This window comes from Xyrauchen texanus, chromosome 26 (genome assembly GCF_025860055.1).
Source record: "Xyrauchen texanus isolate HMW12.3.18 chromosome 26, RBS_HiC_50CHRs, whole genome shotgun sequence".
In the NCBI taxonomy this organism is placed as follows: domain Eukaryota; kingdom Metazoa; phylum Chordata; class Actinopteri; order Cypriniformes; family Catostomidae; genus Xyrauchen; species Xyrauchen texanus.
The window spans coordinates 19,108,445-19,134,250 of record NC_068301.1 but is presented as its reverse complement, the minus strand read 5'-3'; the positions used below and the strand labels follow the sequence as shown (position 1 = coordinate 19,134,250).

General features: G+C 38.0%; 1 protein-coding gene across 8 annotated transcripts; it reads left to right on the top strand.

The window, feature by feature from the left end:
* Positions 1-12,050: 12,050 nt before the first annotated feature.
* Positions 12,051-22,139, top strand: LOC127619758 (THAP domain-containing protein 11-like). Of its 8 annotated transcripts, none has more exons than XR_007967606.1 (6): positions 12,051-12,589; positions 13,163-13,243; positions 13,524-15,543; positions 15,644-15,749; positions 15,919-15,980; positions 16,233-17,158. XR_007967606.1 is itself a non-coding variant. In XM_052092741.1 (3 exons), the coding sequence occupies exons 1-3, from the start codon at positions 12,359-12,361 to the stop codon at positions 22,005-22,007; spliced, it is 357 nt and encodes a 118-aa protein (XP_051948701.1). In that variant the 5' UTR covers positions 12,059-12,358; the 3' UTR covers positions 22,008-22,139. The 8 variants fall into 8 exon arrangements, 1 of the variants encoding a protein (XP_051948701.1); XR_007967607.1 differs by having other exon boundaries at positions 12,072-12,589; positions 13,524-13,676; positions 15,379-15,749; XR_007967605.1 differs by having other exon boundaries at positions 12,109-12,589; positions 13,524-13,654; positions 15,379-15,749.
* Positions 22,140-25,806: the final 3,667 nt, after the last annotated feature.

The following is a 25,806-nucleotide window of genomic DNA, read 5'->3' as shown; positions in this document are numbered from 1 at the left end:
AGCTGATACCTGACGCCTCAAGGCCTGGGGGCTCAGCATCAGCGCTTGATCTCTTTAATGCTATTTGGCTGTCCACAAAAGAAAAGTTTGTGTGGATGAACTTTAGAAAAGTTCTACTGAATCTGAAAAAAAAAAAAAAAATTATTTGCTATGAGATCATAACGAAGCTTGCATTACTGGGACCTGATTAACTGCAAATGTAACTATTTCATGTAACAATATCTCTAAAATAAGCATACACATTTTTATGTGAAACTGAAGTATTAAGGCCTGAATATAATAAAGCATTTTTCCGATTAGATATACTTTAGGTTTTGACTGATACACTGAAAACAACACAAACTCTCTAAAATTGGAGTTCATTGGGGTTTGTACAAAACAACAAACCTGTACAAATGCGAGTTAGACAAATCAACATCTCTTTCCCACTGACCAGTAAGACGAAGTGTCAAAACCACCATAAAGTACACAATGGAGAATGCGCTTGGACACCTGACAAATATTCTTCACATGTCAACACACCCAAACAGTTACAGTATACCATTCCATCTAATGGAATGACAGCAGTTAATGTTTAAACTGTGGATTTCTCGAGCATAACAATGTATTCTTGCCATATTTTGAAATCAGCCATATATATATATTTCAATATGGAAAATACATGTATATGTAACAAGGGCAATGATGCAGAATTTCATAAAATCTCCAGTGCAGAAGATTGGAATGTAGTAGCATAGAAATATTTAAGTTTGTCAAGTAAGATCTGCTACAACACTGCAAATGATATGCAGTGGTGTGTGTGTGTATGTATATATGTACACTCACCTAAAGGATTATTAGGAACACCATACTAATACTGTGTTTGACCCCCTTTCGCCTTCAGAACTGCCTTAATTCTACGTGGCATTGATTCAACAAGGTGCTGAAAGCATTCTTTAGAAATGTTGGCCCATATTGATAGGATAGCATCTTGCAGTTGATGGAGATTTGTGGGATGCACATCCAGGGCACGAAGCTCCCGTTCCACCACATCCCAAAGATGCTCTATTGGGTTGAGATCTGGTGACTGTGGGGGCCATTTTAGTACAGTGAACTCATTGTCATGTTCAAGAAACCAATTTGAAATGATTCAAGCTTTGTGACATGGTGCATTATCCTGCTGGAAGTAGCCATCAGAGGATGGGTACATGGTGGCCATAAAGGGATGGACATGGTCAGAAACAATGCTCAGGTAGGCCGTGGCATTTAAACGATGCCCAATTGGCACTAAGGGGCCTAAAGTGTGCCAAGAAAACATCCCCCACACCATTCCACCACCACCACCAGCTTGCACAGTGGTAACAAGGCATGATGGATCCATGTTCTCATTCTGTTTATGCCAAATTCTGACTCTACCATCTGAATGTCTCAACAGAAATCGAGACTCATCAGACCAGGCAACATTTTTCCAGTCTTCAACTGTCCAATTTTGGTGAGCTCTTGCAAATTGTAGCCTCTTTTTCCTATTTGCAGTGGAGATGAGTGGTACCTGGTGGGGTCTTCTGCTGTTGTAGCCCATCCGCCTCAAGGTTGTGCGTGTTGTGACTTCAAAAATGCTTTGCTGCATACCTCGGTTGTAACGAGTGGTTATTTCAGTCAAAGTTGCTCTTCTGTCAGCTTGAATCAGTCGGCCCATTCTCCTCTGACCTCTAGCATCAACAAGGCATTTTCGCCCACAGGACTGCCGCATACTGGATGTTTTTCCCTTTTCACACCATTCTTTGTAAACCCTAGAGATGGTTGTGCGTGAAAATCCCAGTAACGGAGCAGATTGTGAAATACTCAGACCGGCCCGTCTGGCACCAACAACCATGCCATGCTCAAAATTGCTTAAATCACCTTTCTGTCCCATTCTGACATTCAGTTTGGAGTTCAGGAGATTGTCTTGACCAGGACCACACCCCTAAATGCATTGAAGCAACTGCCATGTGATTGGTTGATTAGATAATTGCATTAATGAGAAATTGAACAGGTGTTCCTAATAATCCTTTAGGTGAGTGTATACAACATATATATATATATATATATACACACACACACACATACACACAGTTGAAGTCAGAAGTTTACAGTTAAGTCGTTAAAATTCATTTTTTTAACCACTCCACAGATTTTGTATTAGCAAATTATAATTTTGGCAATTATCTGTTTTGTGCATGACACGAGTAATTTTTCCAACAATTGTTTACAAACAGATTGTTTCACTTTTAATTGACTATATCACAATTCCAGTGGGACAGAAGTTTACATACACTAAGTCACACTGTAAGCAGCTTGAAAATGTTAGAAAATTATGTCAAGCATTAAGGCAATTAGGCCCTGCGATGGATTGGCGACCCATGCTCATATCATCAAATGGCTTAATGACAACAAAGTCAAGGCATTAGAATGGCCATCACAAAGCACTGACCTCAATCTGATAGAAGATTTTGGGTGGGCAGAACTGAAAAAGTGTGTGTGAGCAGGGAGGCCTACAATCCTGACTCGGTTACACCAGTTCTGTCTGGAGGAATGGGCCAAAATATCAGCAACTTCTTGTGAGAAGCTTGTGGAAGGCTTTCCAAAACATTTGACCCAAGTTCTTACAAATTCTAACAAAGTGTATGTGAGCTTCTAACCCACTGGGAATGTGATGAAAGAAATAAAAGCTGAAATAAATAATTCTCTCTACTATTATCCTGAATTTTCACATTCTTAAAATAAAGCAGTGAACCTAACTGACCTAAGACAGGGAGTGTTTTCTATGATTAAATGTCAGGAATTGTGAAAAGCTTAGTTTAAATGTATTTGGCTTAGGTGTATGTATATTTCTCACTTAAACTGTATATTAAAGTGTGTTTCTTCCAGCGCATCTTTCTGACTTCAACTGTGTGTATGTATACATATATATAATTATTTTCTTATTAACAAAATATATCTCCATTTTTGGTCTCCTCTGATCTTCCTCAGTATCAGCGAGCCTTCCTTGTGCACCCCAGGCCAGCAGGTTTTCGAGGGTTTTTCAAGAAACTTCCATCCTCCTTTAAGGAAACGTACCCCATCTCTTCCCTCTTGCAAGTCCCATGAAAACACAAAGAGGCCACAGCAAAGCTACCACCAAGTGTACATGCATTTCTCTCAGCCTCTGAGACCTATACCAAAAGTTGGGAAGACACTTAGTCATAGTCATAGGCAAACCTTAGAGCACAGAGGCCTACAGCCATTAGTGAAGCAGGGCAGGCAGCCCCTAAACCATGAGACTTTATCTGTCAGAGGAAAGACTTGCCTTCCCAACCAACCCTTGCCTACAACAGCAACTACAACATCCCGTACACAGCTACATGTCTTCCTGCCTGCAGAGGGCACTGGAAAGGAGGAAGACAGAGACAGTGAGTCAGTTGATGAGGGTTTCATGGATGAGCTGGATAATAAAGTCACCACCCTAAGGCTTCAACAAGATCCAAAACCCCCCAAACAGTCTGACATTGCAAAATCACTGACTGGTGATATGGTCCAATTAACATCCTAGTTTTATGCTTTTTTTCTTTTTTGCATTTATCATATATTTGCTTAACATAATCTCTGCCACATGTGTGGCTCATATACGTCTTCGATGTGTGACTTGTGTTAAAACCGTGTGACTTATTTTAAACCCAGATACAGATAAGAGAATGTGAAGGGGTGTCACGCTGTGTTTTTCCTGAGGTTGAAATTGATCTGGAGATATTAGAAAAGATAAGGGATTGGGAGGAAATGTGCATGATAACATCAAATGTAAAAAAGCATGTTCAGGGAAAATTTTATGAAAGTCTACAAATATATACAGATGGATCAAAAGATCCAACCACAGGTAATACAGGAATATGAGTGTATATTCCAGTAGTAAATATAGAAATGTCAAAAAGATTAACAGCTAATTATTAAAAAAGAGTGGCAAGAAATATGGAATAAGGACAAGAAGGGAAGACATTTATATAGAATAACAAAACAGGTAGAAATGAATAAAAATATATGTGGCAGAAACTGGAAGGAATATTTTATAATAATTAGAGTAAGACTTGGTCAAACAGGATTGAACTCTTCATTGGCTTTAATAGGAATCCAATGAAATTATTTATGTGAATATTGTAGAGAAAAAGAAACTGTAGATCATGTCATATTTGATTGTAGAAGGTATATACAGGAGAGAAGGGAATTAATACAATATTTAAACAATAATGGACATAGAGATAGGGACATGGAGTATCTATTAGGAATAGATGTAAATAGAGATGAGTTAGGATATAGGGGTTTAATACAATACATGTATTGTACAGAAGGGATAGAATTTAAATATATCAAAGAACAGATTTGTGTTGTAATGCGTCAGTCTGGATCCAAAGCATTCTCTGAAGCTGGAGGAGCTGAACACGCAGCGCCAGCTGACACCTGGGTCATGATGGATCTAGACTTGGGAGAAAGGAGTATTTTTTTATTATTATTATTTTAAGGGATTAAGAGAAAGGCATGGAATACGATGCATTAAACTGAACAGTAGGAGGCGGCATGTGCTTATAATACCAGTCCGCCATTAAAATAAACAAGAAGTTAGTCTGTGTTGAATTCTGGGTAACTGTTTAGTGTGTAGAAGACCATAGACATATAAATACATATGTATTTATATGTCTATGGTGTAGACGTCATTTTAGGAATATCGAGCTTCTTTTCTTGTGCGTTTACGGAGGTGGGAGGTGTTTTGATTTTGGAAAATATCACCATGGTTGGTCAATCCTGCTGCATTAAAAACTGCTATAGCAGGTCACACGGTCGTTCAGGAAATAAATTGAACAATGGGATACGTTTTTTCCTTTTTCCGACATGTAAACATCACGAAGAATGTTGTAGAGGTAACGAGAAGACGTCGCATGGCGTGGATAGTGGCAGCAAGACGAAAAGACATTAGTTATAGCAACATGAGAGTTTCTCTGCATTTTCAGTATGGTGAGTCACATGGTGTGTACTTTGACATTAATTGTACAATATATTTTTTCAAAAACGTGTTGACGGCATGTTAATTGTAAACATAGGTTTGCGTGTGTGTGTGTGTAGTAATGGGCTTCTATCTAAAAAAACAGGTAATTTAAAATCACAACATATGTTCATTTAATTTACAGGTCCTTCTCAAAAAATTAGCATATTGTGATAAAGGTCATTATTTTCCATAATGTAATGATAAAAATTAAACTTTCATATATTTTAGATTCATTGCAAACCAACTGAAATATTTCAGGTCTTTTATTGTTTTAATACTGATGATTTTGGCATACAGCTCATGAAAACCCAAAATTCCTATCTCAAAAAATTAGCATATTTCATCCGACCAATAAAAGAAGTGTTTTTAATACCAAAAAAAGGTCAACCTTCAAATAATTATGTTCAGTTATGCACTCAATACTTGGTCGGGAATCCTTTTGCAGAAATGACTGCTTCAATGCGGCGTGGCATGGAGGCAATCAGCCTGTGGCACTGCTGAGGTGTTATGGAGGCCCAGGATGCTTCGATAGCGGCCTTAAGCTCATCCAGAGTGTTGGGTCTTGCGTCTCTCAACTTTCTCTTCACAATATCCCACAGATTCTCTATGGGGTTCAGGTCAGGAGAGTTGGCAGGCCAATTGAGCACAGTAATACCATGGTCAGTAAACCATTTACCAGTGGTTTTGGCACTGTGAGCAGGTGCCAGGTCGTGCTGAAAAATGAAATCTTCATCTCCATAAAGCTTTTCAGCAGATGGAAGCATGAAGTGCTCCAAAATCTCCTGATAGCTAGCTGCATTGACCCTGCCCTTGATAAAACACAGTGGACCAACACCAGCAGCTGACATGGCACCTCAGACCATCACTGACTGTGGGTACTTGACACTGGACTTCAGGCATTTTGGCATTTCCTTCTCCCCAGTCTTCCTCCAGACTCTGGCACCTTGATTTCCGAATGACATGCAAAATTTGCTTTCATCCGAAAAAAGTACTTTGGACCACTGAGCAACAGTCCAGTGCTGCTTCTCTGTAGCCCAGGTCAGGCGCTTCTGCCGCTGTTTCTGGTGCCTGTGCACGTTGGCTCTGGATGTTTCTACTCCAGACTCAGTCCACTGCTTCCGCAGGTCCCCCAAGGTCTGGAATCGGTCCTTCTCCACAATCTTCCTCAGGGTCCGGTCACCTCTTCTCGTTGTGCAGCATTTTTTGCCACACTTTTTCCTTCCCACAGACTTCCCACTGAGGTGCCTTGATACAGCACTCTGGGAACAGCCTATTTGTTCAGAAATTTCTTTGTGTCTTACCCTCTTGCTTGAGGGTGTCAATGATGGCCTTCTGGACAGCAGTCAGGTCGGCAGTCTTACCCATGATTGCGGTTTTGAGTAATGAAACAGGCTGGGAGTTTTTAAAAGCCTCAGGAATCTTTTGCAGGTGTTTAGAGTTAATTAGTTGATTCAGATGATTAGGTTAATAGCTCGTTTAGAGACCCTTTTCATGATATGCTAATTTTTTGAGATAGGAATTTTGGGTTTTCATGAGCTGTATGCCAAAATCATCAGTATTAAAACAATAAAAGACCTGAAATATTTCATTTGGTGTGCAATGAATCTAAAATATATGAAAGTTAAATTTTTATCATTACATTATGGAAAATAATGACCTTTATCACAATATGCTAATTTTTTGAGAAGGACCTGTAGTTCTTCCAGCATGAGATGCTATTTACATTATATAAAGATTCACATTAGCTTGTAGGAATTTGCTGTATTTACAGGACAACCAGCATATAAAATGCTTGACACCCATCCTGAATGGGCACCATCTTTGCTTTTGGGCCACAATGAAGTGAAACCGACAGACAAAAACAGGTTTGCACATCTGTTAAGGAGACATGAGAAGTTTGGGGTCAGGATAGGAGAGAAAGTGGAGGACAGGGTTCAAAGTGAAGCAGAGGAGGATGCTGCACAAGAAGACAAAGAGGTACAACGGGAAGAGGTTATTTTATTGTCAGTGGAGGTAGTGCTTCTGAGTCTGAAATCCATTCTTGGGCTGCCAACTCATATGGATCTATATCGTTAATGGTGTTTAATTTCTCCAAATACCGTTGCTTGCCGTTGGCATTCAGTTTGTCCCGGTAGGGCCCACAGTCTTTTTCTTTTCCCTTCTCCATATAATTCCAGTATTAACACTAGCAGAGTGCAATCCTCCCAAGATGCTGGCGCTGCCCCAGGATGCAACGTGGTGTGAAATACCTTTACATTCTATATTTGAATAACCATTTAAATATTTGTTTAGAATTAATGTGCGTACAGTCAGGTCCATAAATATTGGGACATCGACACAATTCTAATCTTTTTGGCTCTATACACCACCACAATGGATTTGAAATGAAACTAACAAGATGTGCTTTAACTGCAGACTTTCAGCTTTAATTTGAGGGTATTTACATCCAAATCAGGTGAACGGTGTAGGAATTACAACAGTTTGTATATGTGCCTCCCACTTTTTAAGGGACCAAAAGTAATGGGACAGAGTAACAATCATAAATCAAACTTTCACTTTTTAATACTTGGTTGCAAATCCTTTGCAGTCAATTACATCCTGAAGTCTTGAACGCATAGACATCACCAGACGCTGGGTTTCATCCCTGGTGATGCTCTGCCAGGCCTCTACTGCAACTGTCTTCAGGTCCTGCTTGTTCTTGGGGCATTTTCCCTTCAGTTTTGTCTTCAGCAAGTGAAATGCATGCTCAATCGTATTCAGGTCAGGTGATTGATTTGGCCATTGCATAACATTCCACTTCTTAAAAAACTCTTTGGTTGCTTTCGCATTATGCTTCGGGTCATTGTCCATCTGTACTGTGAAGCGCTGTCCAATGAGTTCTGAAGCATTTGGCTGAATATGAGCAGATAATATTGCCCGAAACACTTCAGAATTCATCCTGCTGCTTTTGTCAGCAGTCCTTTCTTTCTCCATACTCTTCTCTTCCCATCACTCTGGTACAAGTTGATCTTTGTCTCATCTGTCCATAGGATGTTGTTCCAGAACTGTGAAGGCTTTTTAGATGTTGTTTGGCAAACTCTAATCTGGCCTTCCTGTTTTTGAGGCTCACCAATGGTTTACATCTTGTGGTGAACCCTCTGTATTCACTCTGGTGAAGTCTTCTCTTGATTGTTGACTTTGACACACATACACCTACCTCCTGGAGAGTGTTCTTGATCTGGCCAACTGTTGTGAAGGGTGTTTTCTTCACCAGGGAAAGAATTCTTCGGTCATCCACCACAGTTGTTTTCCGTGGTCTTCAGGGTCTTTTGGTGTTGCTGAGCTCACTGGTGCATTCTTTCTTTTTAAGAATGTTCCAAACAGTTGATTTGGCCACACCTAATGTTTTTGCTATCTCTCTGATGGGTTTGTTTTGATTTTTCAGCCTAATGATGGCTTGCTTCACTGATAGTGACAGCTCTTTGGATCTCATATTGAGAGTTGACAGCAACAGATTCCAAATGCAAACAGCACACTTGAAATGAACTCTGGACCTTTTATCTGCTCCTGGGAATAACACACACCTGGCCATGGAACAGCTTAGCAGCCAATTGTCCCATTACTTTTGGTCCCTTAAAAAGTGGGAGGCACATATACAAACTGTTGTAATTCCTACACCGTTCACCTGATTTGGATGTAAATACCCTCAAATTAAAGCTGAAAGTCTGCAGTTAAAGCACATCTTATTCATTTAATTTCAAATCCATTGTGGTGGTGTATAGAGCCAAAAAGATTAGAATTGTGTCGATGTCCCAATATTTATGGACCTGACTGTACATATGATTTCTGCCATTATAATAAATTACAAATGTGAATAAAATGTGCTGTGCACTGAAATATATAATGACTGCCTTAAATGCATTGTCCCATTACATTAAAGGGGACCTATTATGCAAAATTCACTTTTCCATTGTGTTTGAACATAAACGTGAGTTGGCATTGTGTGCACACAACCACCCAACAGTGTTAAAAGTCCACACACTCCTCTTTATTATATTTCTATTAATAAAAAAGTGTCTCAAAGTGATTGGTTTTCATTTCCGCTTAAACGTGAAGTCACTTTTGAGCAGGCCTCACCCACCGACTGATGACGGACTCCACCCTATTATCATAGAGATCCTACCCTGAGAGATCTACATACAGCACCTTTTTTTCCCCAGCACTGGAGCAGATACAGTGAGATCTAATAATTTCTCAGCTTCGTAAGTATCATAAGTGTTCTGTTGTTGGCTGTAAAAGTGAACATAAGTGTCTTCATGTTCTCCCGGTATCAGAGCCACTGAAGACGCAGTGGACAAGTTTTGTTTTTGAAGCAAATGTGACCCAAAACACACCAGAATTTGTGTATGTTTGTGCAAATCATTTTACACAGGACTGCATTGTGAATGAGGGTCAATAAATAAAATGTGATTCTCTTGCATGGATCAGTACCAACTGTTCATGTTCCAGCTTTATATCCTGAAGATGTAAGTGTTGCATTTTGTGAATGTTTGCAAATCGCCTTTCTGAATGTGCTTGTTAGCTGATTCTATGGCTAATGCAGCTTAAGTTACCATTATCTCTGGTTGTATTCATGGAGACCAGCGCTATGTCATTATTTTTACGCTTACTGTCTGTATAATTAATAACCACACCTTTATTATGTACAATACAGTAAGGTGATTGTCACCTTATCAGTGTCTGAATCTTGTTCATGCATATATGGTATTTACGGTGTCAGTCATATTGGTTCTGACTTGTTGTTGCTGTAGTATCCAAATCATGAGCTGTAAAGGCACAGCCCTCTTCCAGAAAGTGGGGTAGGGAGCAGCAGCTCATTTGCATATAAAGAGACACACAGGAAAACAGCTGTTTTTGATTCCACCCAAAAAGAGGCATTTGCAACATGGTATAATAAATGATCCGTGAGGTATTTTGATCTGAAACTTGACAGACACATTCTGGGGACACCTGAGACTTATATTACATCTTGTAAATAGGGGAATAATAGGTCTCTGTTAAGGAAATGTTACATTATCTCCACATGTAGTATTTGTCTTAAAGGAATAGTTCACCCAAAAATGAAAATGTACTGATAATGTACTCGCCCTCAGGCCATCCAAGATGTATCTAAGTTTCTTTCTTCATCAAAACAGATTTTAAGGATTTAATTTCAGGCCTCCTCCTTTAAACAATGCAAGTGAATGTACTAAATTTTTTGACAGTCCAAAATGCATATTTAGGGTGCATCAAAATCATCCACATGACTCCAGTCAACAAATACATTTCTTATGGACCCAAACGATTGATTATTTTTAGACACAAAACAATATTTTTATACTTTTTAACTACAATGTGTGCTTCCGTACATCTCTGTGACACACGCTCTTGACAGGGATGACGTAAGCTTGCTGATAAGGTCATGCGTCATGTGGAGGAGGAGGCAGGAAGTGTGTCATTGTTTACAAGAGGAGTGCTGTCCAAAATGTAATTGTCTTTGCTGTAAATTTGTATAAGTGTATTGTTCAAAATGGTCATTTGGTGTGTGTATCCTGGATGCTTCAACCTTCAGAAACCCCAAAGAAAATGCACGCCAGGAAAAATATAAAATCTGACTTATCTTTTGGGTTCAGAAGAACTTTATTTGTCGACTGGGGTTGTGTGTATTATTTTAATGGAAATGGAGTACATTCACTGAAATGAAATCCTAAAAGTCTTAAATTCTGTTTTGATGAAGAAAGAAACTCCAATATACCTTGGATGGCCTGAGGGTGAGTAAATTAAACATTTTGGGTGAACTATTCCTATTAAATGTATTTTGATTTAAATGCTAGTTTAAATTCATTTAAAAAAAATATTTTTGTAAACACAGAGCAAATGGATGGATAGAAGAGGAGCCAGCAAAGAGTTGCATACAGCTTGTGAGCCACAGGTTTGCCACCCCTGTGAATCCTGTGGAGTGGAGTCCATCCCTCTCTTTTTCACATGTCAGTCCTTTCAGGCTTTTTTGATGATAATCGGAATCTTCTCCATCCTCCTTTTTATCTAAGCTGTGCAGTTTATCACTTCTGCCATAAACAGATTTTATTTACAGCACTTAACTCCAACACCCTCACCATAATTCCTGTAGGACTGTTCCCCTCCAGAACGTGCACATCTCCTCTTTGACTTGCACACTGTTGCAGTCTGCCCATACTTCTGACATTTATAACATCTCAGAGGAGGTGGTTCATATTCCCTTACTGGGTAACTAATAAAACTTAGATTTACCCAATCAGGAGACTCTTTCCTTCAAACCTTAACTGTACACAATCAACTTTATTCCTTTTTCTTCTCCTCTGCAAATCCCTAGCTTCAACTACATTTCCCCCACTAAATTCCTTTTTAACTCTTCCATTTACACTCCTAATGAAACTCCATTAATCACTCCACTATCCCACAACCTCGGCCCTAACAGCTTACAACTCACTACCATCTTGTTACCTTTATTCTCATAGCTCTATTTTTTTGCTTATCACTATTGCATGTTATCTTCAAAGCTCCATCCTGAAGTACCTTAGCACATCTAATTTCACCCACTAGTTTCCTTAATTCATTAATCAAAGTCTAACTCCTAAAACTCAGTATTTTATATATATCTTAATATTTTATAAAGAATTATTATTTTTATAAATTCCTGCCTTTTCATCTACTTGGATGATTAATAGTTAATTTTGTACTTGCTGCTGGAACTTTAATGAGGGGAATATGTGCTCTCTCATAAGGGCAAGACATGAAAGGAAAGCGAAGAAAGAGCACATGTTTCTGATGTTTAATTAGGAGATATTTAATAAAGTCCTTATTTTTGAATTACACCACATCTTGTACTCGCATCATTACCGAGATGCCTATGCCCGGCAGAGACTGAGAAGCTGCCGCCATGAATGAAAATAAGGACCGTTTCACAGCTTGAACTGTTTTCTCTTTGCCTTGTTTCATGTGAAACGCCACATTAAAGCACAGTACACAAACTTTTCATATTCACCACCTCTCCCACTGTATCGTTTACATTCTTTTAAGACATGACCGATCGGTTTATGCGATCGGCCAAATTACCGATCAAGTCATAGGACACGGCCGATTGATCGGAGCATCCCTACCTATGTATACACAAATCCGGCGAAACACGGAAGTAAAGCAGCGCCGCCATTACTGCGGGCCTTGCTGCTGCGGAAGTAGCGTGTTGTTCTCGTAGGCGGCTGTAGCAGATGTTAGCTGTACTGTACAAAATGTTATTTTTATTTAGTTTTTTTGTACGTATGCTGTCCAGTGATGCCGGGAAGAGCGTGTTGTGTGGTTGGCTGTTTTAACAACAGCATAAAACTACAGGCCTGGAGTAAAACCGTTTGTAAAATTCACGAACCTTTGTTGCACATTGACTGCCCATGTTTACGGCCATACGGGTTGCACAGAGTTCCTGGTCGAGCGGAGGACCAAGATGTGCGTCAAAAGTGGATGAAACACATAAACCGAGATGGCTTCACGACAAACAAGAATACTGTGGTAAGTTTGGCTCTGACTGTTCAATTTGTTAATGCCACAGATTGCATGCAGTGGGTGTAACATACAGTGAAACAGCGCTAGCTAAGTTTGCTAGCAATATCTTGTTGCTGTGTAACTGGAACTTTCTCAAGCTCTTACGTTACTGCTTGGTAAACTGAAGTTCCTCTCTTTGCATCAGCTTAAATGTTAGTCCTCGTTGCTTGCTTTGGATAAAAAGATAAAGTACTATGTCAACTATAAATAGATAGATGTTCGTCCTTGCAGAAACATAATATGTGCCATATAGTACATCTGATACAACAGGAGACTTATCACAAAAGACTAGACAAAACAAATAAGATGGACATGACAGGATAAACAACAGTTTTGGCCCTCACCCCAGAAAAAGAAGAACAATCATATACACCCCCTTTCACGCATCATAAATAGGATGGTAAAGTGCAATTGTGCATGTTTGACGTTAACTAAGAGAAAGTGCAGAGTGCTAGTGCTGTCTTGTTTACACTTATTTGAGAAGTACTTTTACCACCAATGCATCGCTCATTATGTATTCATCTTCGTTACCACTCTAAGGTGTGTGGGATACATTTTCCTGACGGACAACCTACAAGAGAAAACCCCTATCCTGTGTTGTTCATGGGTTATGAATGTCATGTAAGTAGTAGCCATTATACTATATTAATATTTTGTATATATTTATACATATAATATGTACTTGTAAAGCTTGTGAACATATTAGCAACACAACTAGTAATGACAGCGTTCGGTTTTATTGTTGTCATCAATTAATACATGTTTTAATTACATTACATTTGGCTGACACATTTTTACATTAATACATTATGTTGTCAATAAATTACCTTTATCTGTAAGTTTTGGCCACTGCCTGACATCATCTACCCAATGTAAACCAGACATTTTATTTCATGAGCAGGAACCGCTTTCATTGAAATATCATTAGAGGGCCGTCACCGTCACACTTCGCAGACACGGTCGTGCCAAGGTACTTACCCCTGAAAGGAAGTGTATCCCCGGTCGCGGGAGCGCGCTCGCGTTCAGCAGAAGGTGGGTCATTGGTTTGACCAAGGTAAATGAAACTATAACACATGAATTTTTTAAGTTATAGTTTTACTATTGTTGTTTTATCAACGAGGTTTAGCATAGACCGCTATCACGTGGCCCATCTATCCAAATTAATTATTATCTGTAGGCTCGAACTTCATTGAACTGAATTGATCGATTCTCACGAGAATGTCTAAAGTTACTGAAAAAACCAAGACGAATTTCACTCATAAAGCAAACAGCCTGTGGATATTAAATTGTTCTGAATCCCCACTCCTCCTTCCATGGTGAATTATTATCAAAATGATTTAATAATGCATTGCACTTAAATAGTAGGCTGGTCAATGTCATACACAAAAAGCGATTGTACAGATGATGGCCTATCATCAAGTGTTTTATTTTTTTGAATACTTTACATCATGTCTAATAACAGCAGTGAATATGGACACATTTCTCGTTTCCTGACAAAAGTTATAGTGGGATACAGATTTTTTCAGACCGTATTTTCGACCTGCCAAAATATGTATCCCCCCTCCAAAATCTTCAGATGATGGCCTATCATCAATTGTTTTATTTTTTTGAATACTTTACATCATGTCTAATAACAGCAGTGAATATGGACACATTTCTCGTTTCCTGACAAAAGTTATAGTGGGATACAGATTTTTTCAGACCGTATTTTCGACCTGCCAAAATATGTATCCCCCCCTCCAAAATCTTCAGATGATGGACTATAATCAAGTGTTTTATTTTGTGAATACTTTACATCATGTCTAATAACAGCAGTGAATATGGACACTTTTCTTGTTTCCTGACAAAAGTTATAGTGGGATACAGATTTTTTCAGACCGTATTTTCGACCTGCCAAAATATGTATCCCCCCTCCAAAATCTTCAGATGATGGCCTATCATCAAGTGTTTTATTTTTTTGAATACTTTACATCATGTCTAATAACAGCAGTGAATATGGACACATTTCTTGTTTCCTGACAAAAGTTATAGTGGGATACAGATTTTTTCAGACCGTATTTTCGACCTGCCAAAATATGTATCCCCCCCTCCAAAATCTACAGATGATGGCCTATCATCAAGTGTTTTATTTTGTGAATACTTTACATCATGTCTAATAACAGCAGTGAATATGGACACATTTCTTGTTTCCTGACAAAAGTTATAGTGGGATACAGATTTTTTCAGACCGTATTTTCGACCTTACCCTATGTACCTTAGCTGCAATGCGCTTTACATAATGTTTCAATAATCCGAGGAAAGGAGTTTCCCCACTGTGTATAGCTATGCAATACTCGTTCCCAACACTCAGGGAACCGAGGTTACGTTAGTAACCGAGTAAGTTGTCAATGTCAATTTTATTTATATAGCACCATTAATCCCAACGGAGGTTGTCCAATGTGCTGCACATACTGTAGTAGACATAATAAGACAATACAATACAATAAAAAAATATATATATATATAAAAACCGTATAATAAAAAACTTACAATACAACTTCCTAGTTATGACCTATCCACCGAGGAGCTCTATAAAGATGTGAAAAGCTTACTAATCTAACAAAAAAACAAAATGTGATAACATAAATGAGAACATTTGGTAGTTTTTATTAGTCTTTTGTTTTTGTTACAGTTTAAAAATGCATACCTGGTGGCATTGACCCCTACTGTGTGTGACAAAATTTTAAATTTTTAATATTGTTATTTTCTTTCTTCAGGGCATTTATGCGAAACAAGGGATGCAATGTCTCAAGGTGGATATATGACACAGTCCCACATCCCAAACAATCGGACAGTACCTCGTGTGGAGTCTTTGCCTTGAAATGATGTTTACTATTCAGAGCAGTGTCCTCACCCTCACATTATAATATGACCATTGTTCAGTTAAGACTGTTACCCTAAAACTATAAAGTTATTCACTGACAGCAGATTTATGTCTCTGTAACATGATTTTTTAATGTAATCATAAAATGTCCTTTTCAGTTTGCAGAAGAACTTTTGAAACATGAGACGGTAGATTTTCCTGCTACGAAAGAGGCTGTCATCATGCACAGGCTGCAAATCGCTGTCACTCTTCTCCTAGAGACTGGTAAGTAATAAGCTATCAGGGGATGTTTTGGCAATCCAAATAATTGTCCTTATAATTGCTGTTAAACATCTTATCCAGCTATCAGAATTATTCCATACTTACCTAAAAAGTATTTGTGTGAAAAATGAAGAATTATAGATGCATGCGTGTTTTTTGTTTTGTTTCCAAGATGACCTGACTGACATATGTCACTTCTGTGGATCAGAAGGGCCTGAGGCAGATTTGAGTTGGGTAAATCAAACTTAAGAAATGTGAAATAAAATATGTTTTGTTAAAAAGTTTTTAAGAATTTTCTTTTATTTTCTTGTATTGTTATTGTTATGGATATTTCTATTCTATTTTACCCAGGACTAACAAACATTTCATTACTCTTTTATCTCCACATGAATTACTGTATATTAAAAATATAACATCAATTACACAGGAATGAAAATTTGCTGCCTCTTACTGAAGACCCAAAAATCCAAATAATTTGTCTTCCAGATTCAGTGTGACATTTGTTTGCGGTGGTTCCACCATATGTGCGTTCAAGGCCCACCAACGGAGGAGGCCTTCCTGTGTACTGCTTGTACTACTTAGTTTTGTGTACATTATTGTTCTGGAGGAATTTATGCATTAAATGTTGTTGTATTACATTACACCGTCCAAGTTTGTGTCTTCTTATCTTAAAGTTATTATTTTTTGCTTGAAAAATGGCTTACAATATATTAATTAATAAAATATTTGCAGATTAACTTTCTTTCGATTGATTAATAAACTAATACCTGGTATGTATCAGCATGTCAAAAACAGTCGCCAAAGTTATTGTCTTACTGTATATTTTGTACATTCAAGTGATGAAGAAAGTGGACACTGGATCTACTGTGTGTATCCTATTATACATTAAAACTGAAAGTGTACTGGAGACTCACTTCAAGTTCAGGCCTAAACTTTAAGAATTCCTAGATGCAAAAGGGGAGTATAAGTGTTCTGGTGTGTGGAAGTGTTCGATGTTCGTCTTGCAGGAGCTTTGGTGTTTGTTGAGGAGAAACTGAACTGTTTCATAGTCTGGTGGTGGCAGCGCGGATGCTCTGGTACCTCCTGCCAGAGGGTAGAATGGTGAAGTGTGTGTGGGGAGTCCTTCATGATGCTGACGACCCTCCAAATACACTGAGCATTGCAGATGTCATAGATTGGTGGGAGTGCAGTTCCTATGATCTTACTAGCTGTCTTCACTATCGGCTGCGGTCGGAGGCCCTACAATTCCCACGCCAGAAAGTGATGCAACTGACTGAAACACTCTCTATAGTATCTCTGTAGAATGTGGTGAGGATGGGTGGTGGGGGGCTTTCCTTGCTTTCTTGGCGCCACAGGAATTGGAGACGTTGATGGGCCATCATCTGTGCAATATGGAGAGGGGGTACTTTTTATAGCAGGTTTAAATACGGTCTGAAAAAATCTGTATCCCACTATAACTTTTGTCAGGAAACGAGAAATGTGTCCATATTCACTGCTGTTATTAGACATAATGTAAAGTATTCACAAAATAAAACACTTGATGATAGGCCATCATCTGAAGATTTTGGAGGGGGGGATACATATTTTGGCAGGTCGAAAATACGGTCTGAAAAAATCTGTATCCCACTATAACTTTTGTCAGGAAACAAGAAATGTGTCCATATTCACTGCTGTTATTAGACATGATGTAAAGTATTCACAAAATAAAACACTTGATGATAGGCCATCATCTGAAGATTTTGGAGGGGGGATACATATTTTGGCAGGTTGAAAATACGGTCTGAAAAAATCTGTATCCCACTATAACTTTTGTCAGGAAACAAGAAATGTGTCCATATTCACTGCTGTTATTAGACATAATGTAAAGTATTCAAAAAAATAAAACACTTGATGATAGGCCATCATCTGAAGATTTTGGAGGGGGGATACATATTTTGGCAGGTCGAAAATACGGTCTGAAAAAATCTGTATCCCACTATAACTTTTGTCAGGAAACAAGAAAAGTGTCCATATTCACTGCTGTTATTAGACATGATGTAAAGTATTCACAAAATAAAACACTTGATTATAGTCCATCATCTGAAGATTTTGGAGTGGGGATACATATTTTGGCAGGTCGAAAATACGGTCTGAAAAAATCTGTATCCCACTATAACTTTTGTCAGGAAACGAGAAATGTGTCCATATTCACTGCTGTTATTAGACATGATGTAAAGTATTCAAAAAAATAAAACACTTGATGATAGGCCATCATCTGTACAATCGCTTTTTGTGTATGACATTGACCAGCCTACTATTTAAGTGCAGTGCATTATTAAATCATTTTGATAATCACCATGGAAGGAGGAGTGGGGATTCAGAACACTTTAATATCCACAGGCTGTTTGCTTTATGAGTGAAATTCGTCTTGGTTTTTCAGTAACTTTAGACATTCTCGTGAGAATCGATCAATTCAGTTCAATGAAGTTCGAGCCTACAGATAATAATTAATTTGGATAGATGGGCCACGTGATAGCGGTCTATGCTAAACCTGGTTGATAAAACAACAATAGTAAAACTATAACTTAAACAATTCATGTGTTATAGTTTCATTTACCTTGGTCAAACCAATGACCCACCTTCTGCTGAACGCGAGCGCGCTCCGCGACCGGGGATACACTTCCTTTCAGGGGTAAGTACCTTGGCACGACATCCGCAGTAATGGCGGCAGGCAAGATGGCGGCGCCCATAGAGTTCGCGGCGGATTTGTGTATAAATTTTCTTAATTTGTTAAGCATTCACTTACTCTGTTGTAAACAGTGTTGCTCTTCTGGGTGTGCTGCGCATGCATCACCTCTCTAGTGAACATGCCAACGCGAAAACGTCACACAAGAGACTGCGTGAACTCAGCCCATTTGTGAACGCACATACAGCTGCATTTTTTATTTTATAAATAAAAAAATACTTAAATATTTAACTCTTTTGCACCAAAAGCGATCGTAAGACATTAATTTAACCACTGGAGTCCTATGGATAACATTAATGCTGACTGTCTGTGCTTTTTGGAGTTTCAAAGGACAAATCACCATCCATTTGCATTGTAAGGACCTACTGAGATAATTTTCTATTATTGTTCAAACACGTTAAAGCCCATGGTGCAGGTTTTTTTTTTTTTTGGGCAATTTTCTAGTTGGTAATAAACATTTAAACAGTTATCCATTGTATTTGATGTTGTAGGATACTACAAAAAATAAATATAATATGGAAAAGTAGGTGATATGTTAGCTTTTAGCTACAGCTTAGCGATTATTCTTATTTCTCCCACAATGCATTCCATGACGTCACATGAGGTACTCGCTGACTGTTGGACGACAGAAGAAAGCCCGCGGCCCGCCTTACAATTGAGGGAGAGTGAGACAAGGAGTAGCTAACTAGTGAAAGAGTGACAGTGACATATTTATAAGTAAGTAGATAGATAGATAGATAGATAGATAGAATAGCATAGATAGTGAGAGATAGCATAGCATAACAGATAGCTTAGAGATAGATAAAGAGTAGATCATAAATAACGTTAGTCAAAATGGTTTATTACTGTGTTTGTGGCGGGTGCAAGAACTCCAGCAAAACTGGACATAGGGTCCATTCCTTCCCCAAGGACAAAGGGATCTTCCGAAGCTGGGTGCAGTTTGTGAAGATTAGGCGGGCAGATTTTTCAGCTAGCTCTGTCACCGCCTACTCGAGAATATGCAGCGCGCATTTCAAAGAGGAGGATTACCACTCAGGGGATGCTAAAATGGTCTCACTTGGATTAAAGAGTGAGAGGAGTGCTAAATTACTTCCTACCGCCGTGCCGTCTGTGAACGCAAACCTCTCTGCTTGTCCCGTCCCGAGGTCGAGAGACACCGTCTGCCGCAGCTGAGAAATTGCCACGGTAAGCATCATGCTAACGTTAATGTTTACAAGCTGCGTGTTAGCTAGCTCTGTGTGTATTTTGTATACCGTGTTCCCTTTGACACAGCCTCCACTAACTTACAAGCACGATCACTCTGACATTAGAAGAGCATATTTCGTGATTCACGAATAAAAATTAGAATAATAACAAAATTGCCCTGAAGTAAAAGTCCATATCATCATGAAAGCTTTATGGCTGTGCCATAGGTTATTGTTTCCACTGGGAAACTAACGTTAGTTGTAGCACACACGTCCCATTTTATTGATGGACTTATGAAATGACTGGGAATATTTACTTATCTTCTTGGAATTTCAAAGATGATAAGTAAATAATTCTCAGTACTTCCAAGTTGAAAATAAATGATTAAATGTTTCCATGTACTCCTGCAATGTGCTTGTACACCCAATGTGCTTGCGAATCACTGTTCTAAGTATTCATAGTATACCCACCTCTTATTTCACCACTACACCCATTTGCATTTTGCTGACCCTTTTTCATATTTGAAATATTCGCGCTCACCTCCCTACAACACAAGCTCTCCACCACAGTTTCCATGGGACGACACCGCCCACACAGACACCTGCCAAACACAGCGACACAGACGCTTACTACTCACTCACTCCCTCTCCCGGTAAGCCTGACGGTGTCAATGACAATCAATCACGAGGAAAACTAGTTGGCACTATCAACAATAATCACACTGACGACGCCTACTCGGATAAAGAGGTAAAAGCTTAGAAATAAAGCATAAAAGTTATTGTATGCACTGCTGTTCATAGACTACTAGCTCCAGCGGTCATTGCTGCGTTTCTAAATGATAGCAACTCACCAGGACACTACAACAACTCTCCATTCATTCTCCTCTGACCATGCATTTATTTGTCTTTGACGGCCATCTGCTCTCGGTATTTCCTCATTCGCCCTCTCACGTCTAAACGGTTCGAAATTGTATGGCTGTGGGCCATCATAAATGTTAACTGTGGGTCTTGCCACCTCTTCCTCATCCCAGTTAGATGCCATAGTAGTCAGTGCTAGTCTGCTAGAATTAGTTCAAGTAGCTGAGAACGGCTGAGGCTACATTCCACCGCGTCTACCTCATGTGACGTCATCGCCGAATCGCGTAAAAAATAACCGTTTCTAACCAAAAACTACAAAAACTTGACTTTAACACCATTTTGGAGACGTTTCTAACTTTATATACATATCTTGACTGCTTTATCTACCCATTAATCGACAGTGGTGTTTAACCTGCACCATGGGCTTTAAGCTGAAGAAAGTCATTGTAACGTATTCAATGGAAAGGAGGAGGCGAGAACTGGCTTGTCAATATAAATAACATTTTAATAATAAACTGAAACAGAAGACACAAACACACAGACGGATATGTCCGTAAACTACCTCTCTCTCTCCCGCACAATCCTCCGCAGTCGACCTTTATCCCTCTCAGAAGCTTGATTAGCCAGATAAGGGACCGGGTGTGTATGATCATGACCCGGCCCCGCCCTCCGCCCTGCCACAGTCATATTCATCTGGGATGGTATGAGATTGAGTAAATGATGATAATTTTTGGGTGAACTATCCCTTTAAGTAAAAGGGTATATAACAAATGTACCTGCAAGTCATTGCAAATCACCTCACTACTAAACAAAGTTTGGCTATACTAAAATAAACTGGGGCTGTAGCTTTTTTATTCAGCTTAAAAGAAAAGTTCACCCAAAAATAAAAATGCTCATCATTTACTCACCTTCATGCCATCCCAGACTTTATTTCCTCTGAAGAACACAAAGATTTTTTAGAAGAATATCTCTGCTCTGTAGGTCCATATAATACAAGTGAATGGTGACCACAATTTTGAAGCTCCAAAAAGTATACATAGGCAGACTATGAGTAATCTACATGACTCCAATGGTTCAATCCCTTTCTTCAGAAGTGATCCAATACGTTTTGAGCGATAACAAAATAAAACTCCTTTTTAATTATACATCTTGCTTATGCAGTCTATAGGCACGATCATGATTTCAAGCTTGATTACACTTCTTAGCACCATGCACATGCTTCAAGTGCTAGGAAGTGTAATCCAGCTTGAAATCATGATCGTGGCTTTAAACTGCAATGGCAAGCTGTTCTCACCCAAAATTGGATCGCTTCAGAAAATATAGATTAAACCACTGGAGCCTTATGGGTTTCTTTTATGCTGCCTTTGTTCTTTTTGCAGCTTACATTTTTTGGCAACCATTAACTTGCATTGAACGTATTTTCTAAAAACCTTTGTTTGTGTTCAACAGAAGAAAGTCAGTCATACGCATCTGGGATGGCATGAAGGTGAGTAAATGATGAGAGAATTTAATTTATTGGGTGAAGTATTCCTTGAATAGATGAACAAGGATATATCTACACATAACATCCATGTAAATTTACAGCTGTTTGATGGGGTTGTCATACTGGCAAGACTACCTGTGAATTAACTGCATGTACTGTATATTAATTAACCTAGTGACTGTTCAGATTCAAGATAAACAATTTAATGTTAGTAATTTAGATGTCCCAACAATCATAAATAAAGGAAGAAATATATCTTACCATTATTGTGAGGTGAAAATGAGGATCAACTCTGTCAGTGTCACTCAGTTGCCGTCTGTACATTTTCAGAAAATAGGGAGTGGCGCACTTGGACATGTTTACAATTTTTAGATGGATTTTTTCTTTTTAACCTCAGTTAAAACACTGCATTTATATTTATTTACGTGAGTATGAAATTAGTGTTCCAGTCAAGACACCACATCGGGAACTGAAGAGGTTGCTGCCAGGGGACACCTGACTAACTTCTCATGTTATTCACCCAAAATTTGATAGCAGAGGAGTGATATAGCCTCACACCAGGGGCACCTGCAGGATTTGATCTGAGGGTACACACAGAAACCTGCCTAATAAACCTTATATCTAGAGGGGTCTGGGGGCATGCTCCAATGAGAGATGTGTGTTCTCTGTGTTCATAAATATCCAGAAACTGTTTTGCTTTGTGAGAAACTGCTCCAAATGATTCAGTGAGAGCAGACTGAACAAATTATACTGAATCACGAATCGATTCAGTCCGTTTTGCAAGCCTGTTTGGCCAATTTACTGAAAAGAACTGACTCAAAATAAATATTCATTTTCATACAGCGTTGGGGAGAAACGGAATACATGTAACAGGATTACATATTTAAAATACGTAATATAATGTATTCCACTACAGTTACAATTTAAATCATTGGTAATTAGAATAGTTACATTCAAAAAGTATTTTGATTACTGAAGAGATTACTTTGCATTTTATTGTTATTTGTTTCATTTAATATTTAGTCCTTTTAGATGGAAACATTTATACATATAAATAATGTGATCCAAAGTGCATTTGAACAGCAGTGAAACATTTTCTTATGATGTGTTACATTCATACGAGCAGACAGAGTGTGAAGTAAGTTTGGAGCAGAAGAAATAGAAATAAACCTTGAAGTAAATTGTCAGCTTTACGCTAGGCTAAAATGCTATTTCTAGCCATTTTACATGCACATGTGACCAGGCACGATCATATTTTTTAATCAAGAAAATTAAAATAATATTTGATATTAGGGCAAAAATTTTATTCTTGATAATTTTTGTATTGTTTTCCTGTAAAAATATCTAAAAATCCTTAAAAAAAGATCAGTTTGATTTATCTTGTTTTAGAAAGAACACTGCATAAGATATTTAGGTTTTTCAGAGAATGTATTTTTAACGTGTATTTTATCTTACTGTACTGGCAAAACAATACAGCCGGTGCTGAAGAAGTAATCCAAATAATTTAGAATACGTTACTGACCTTAATTAATCTCATGGAATATGTTATGAATGACATTTTACAGCTTGTAATCTTTAGTGGAATAAATTAAAAAAGTAACCCTCCCAAGTCTGTTCACATATTGGGCATTGCTAGTTCTTTTAAACAGCCAACTGAAATACGGGACACATTTCATGATTGATTAAATATTCTGAGAGTAAATATTTCTCAGGTCAGTCAGAGCACTCATGTTACGCACTTTAGAGCAATTTCCAAATGCCTGAATGTTCCATGTTCATCTGTACAAACAATAATACATAAGTAGAAACAATGGGAACATGCAGCCATCATAAAGGAAGGAGGTGCATTCTGTCTCCTAGAGATGAATGTAGTTTGGTGCAAAATGTGCAAATCAAGCAAACGACCTTGTGAAGATGCTGGAGGAAACAGGTAGACAAGTATCTATATCCACAGTAAAACAAGTCGTATATTGATATAACCAGAAAGGCTGCTCAGCAAGGAAGAAGCCACTGCTCCAAAACTGCCATAAAAAAGCCAGACTACAGTTTGCAAGAGCACGTGGTGACAGATCTTACTGTTTGGAGAAATGTCCTCTGGTCTAATGAAATGAAAAGTTAACAGTTTCGCCATAATGACAATCATTATGTTTGGAGGAAAAAGGGTGTGACTTGTAAGCCGATGATCACCATCCCAACCGTGAAGCATGGGGGGTGGCAGCATCATGTTGTGGGAGTGCTTTGCTGCAGCTGGGACTGGTGCACTTCACAAAATAGATGGCATCATGAGGAAGGAAAATTATGTGGATATATTGAAGCAACATCTCAAGACATCAGACAGGAAGTTAATTCTTGGTCACAAATGGGTCTTCCAAAGGACAATTACCCCAAGCATACCTTCAAAGTTGTGGCAAAATGGCTTAAGGACAACAAAATCAAGATATTGGAGTGGCCATCACAAATCCCTGACCTCAATCTGAAAATGTGTGTGCGTGCAAGGAAGCCTACAAACCTGACTCAGTTACACCAGTTCTGTCTGGAGGAATGGGCCAAAGTTCCAGCAACTTATTGTGAGAAGCTTGTGGAAGGCTACCCAAAAGATTTTACCCAAGTTAAACAATTTAAAGGCAATGCTACTAAATACTTACGAATTGTAATGCAACTTCTGACCCACTGGGAATGTGATGAAAGAAATAAAAGCAGAAATTATTCTCTCTACTATTATTCTGACATTTCACATTCTTAAAATAAAGTAGCGATCCTAACTGACTTAAGACAGGGAATGTTTTCTATGATTAAATGTCAGGAATTGTGAAAAACTTGTATGTAAACTACTGACTTCAGCTGTATTTAAAACTGTGCAAAATATTATAATTAAAACTGAAATAATACGTATAACAGTGTGAGTTCGGAATAGCATACTACCACACAATACTATATTTTTTTTTTTTTTTTTTATTCAATAAAAATATGCAGTTCAATTAAAAGGCCTTATAAAGCTTTTACATTTTAAGATTTATAAAGCTTATTTATTTAGAGTGTGCCTAAGTAATATACTGTCAATGTACAGTATGGCTTTATGTACAAATGACCATACATTTTTATTTTTACTGGTTAATTTGCATTTTTGGGTCATTGACAGATAATGTTGTCTGATTTGATAAAATTGAGAAATCTTTTAAAAATGCAGTTTATAACATGTGTCAAGTTCATAGAAATGTAAACGTTGTGTCTCTGTTGGTTTCATAAAACATTTTAAAACATTTAAAGCATTTTCTACATAAAAAAAATTATTTAATGACTTTTAATATCTCATGTTATAACCATTAAAGGTAGTAAAATATTTTCCTTGCACCTTGTGTACTGTATAGTCATTACAGTTTAGTCATTTATTTGCACATGAAGAAATTGTTAATATATTAGGAAGGAAATAACAGTATACACAGTAGTCCAACAACCATAGATGGCATGTCTCCAGACAATTACACTACATTATTATTAGTCATATTATTATTTTTTTACTTTAAGTCTCAGAAAATAATTATCAAAATGACTTTGGCCTCAGTCATTGAAAACATGTTCATCAGGTGCAAGTATTTTGTGTGAATTGCATTTTGTATTTGTATTTTTGAATAACTTGTATTCAGACAAAAAAAAAAAAAAAGAGTATCACTTAATTTATATATTTATGATGAAATTAGACCAGAATTATAAGATTACATTACAGATTGTCCACTGAAATCTTCCTTTAGTGAAGCTAATCAGTAAATTGTCTCAATTTAAACCCTGAATGTTTTGAATACATTTCTGTAC

Excerpts from the sequence above, each read along its gene's own strand:
- LOC127619758 (XM_052092741.1), top strand. The coding sequence starts at position 12,359 with ATGCCGGGAAGAGCGTGTTGTGTGGTTGGCTGTTTTAACAACAGCATA. Across the intron at positions 12,590-13,162 it reads CGACAAACAAGAATACTGTG|GTGTGTGGGATACATTTTCC; the intron begins GTAAGTTTGGCT and ends TACCACTCTAAG. Across the intron at positions 13,244-21,962 it reads TCATGGGTTATGAATGTCAT|AAGAAAGTCAGTCATACGCA; the intron begins GTAAGTAGTAGC and ends TGTGTTCAACAG.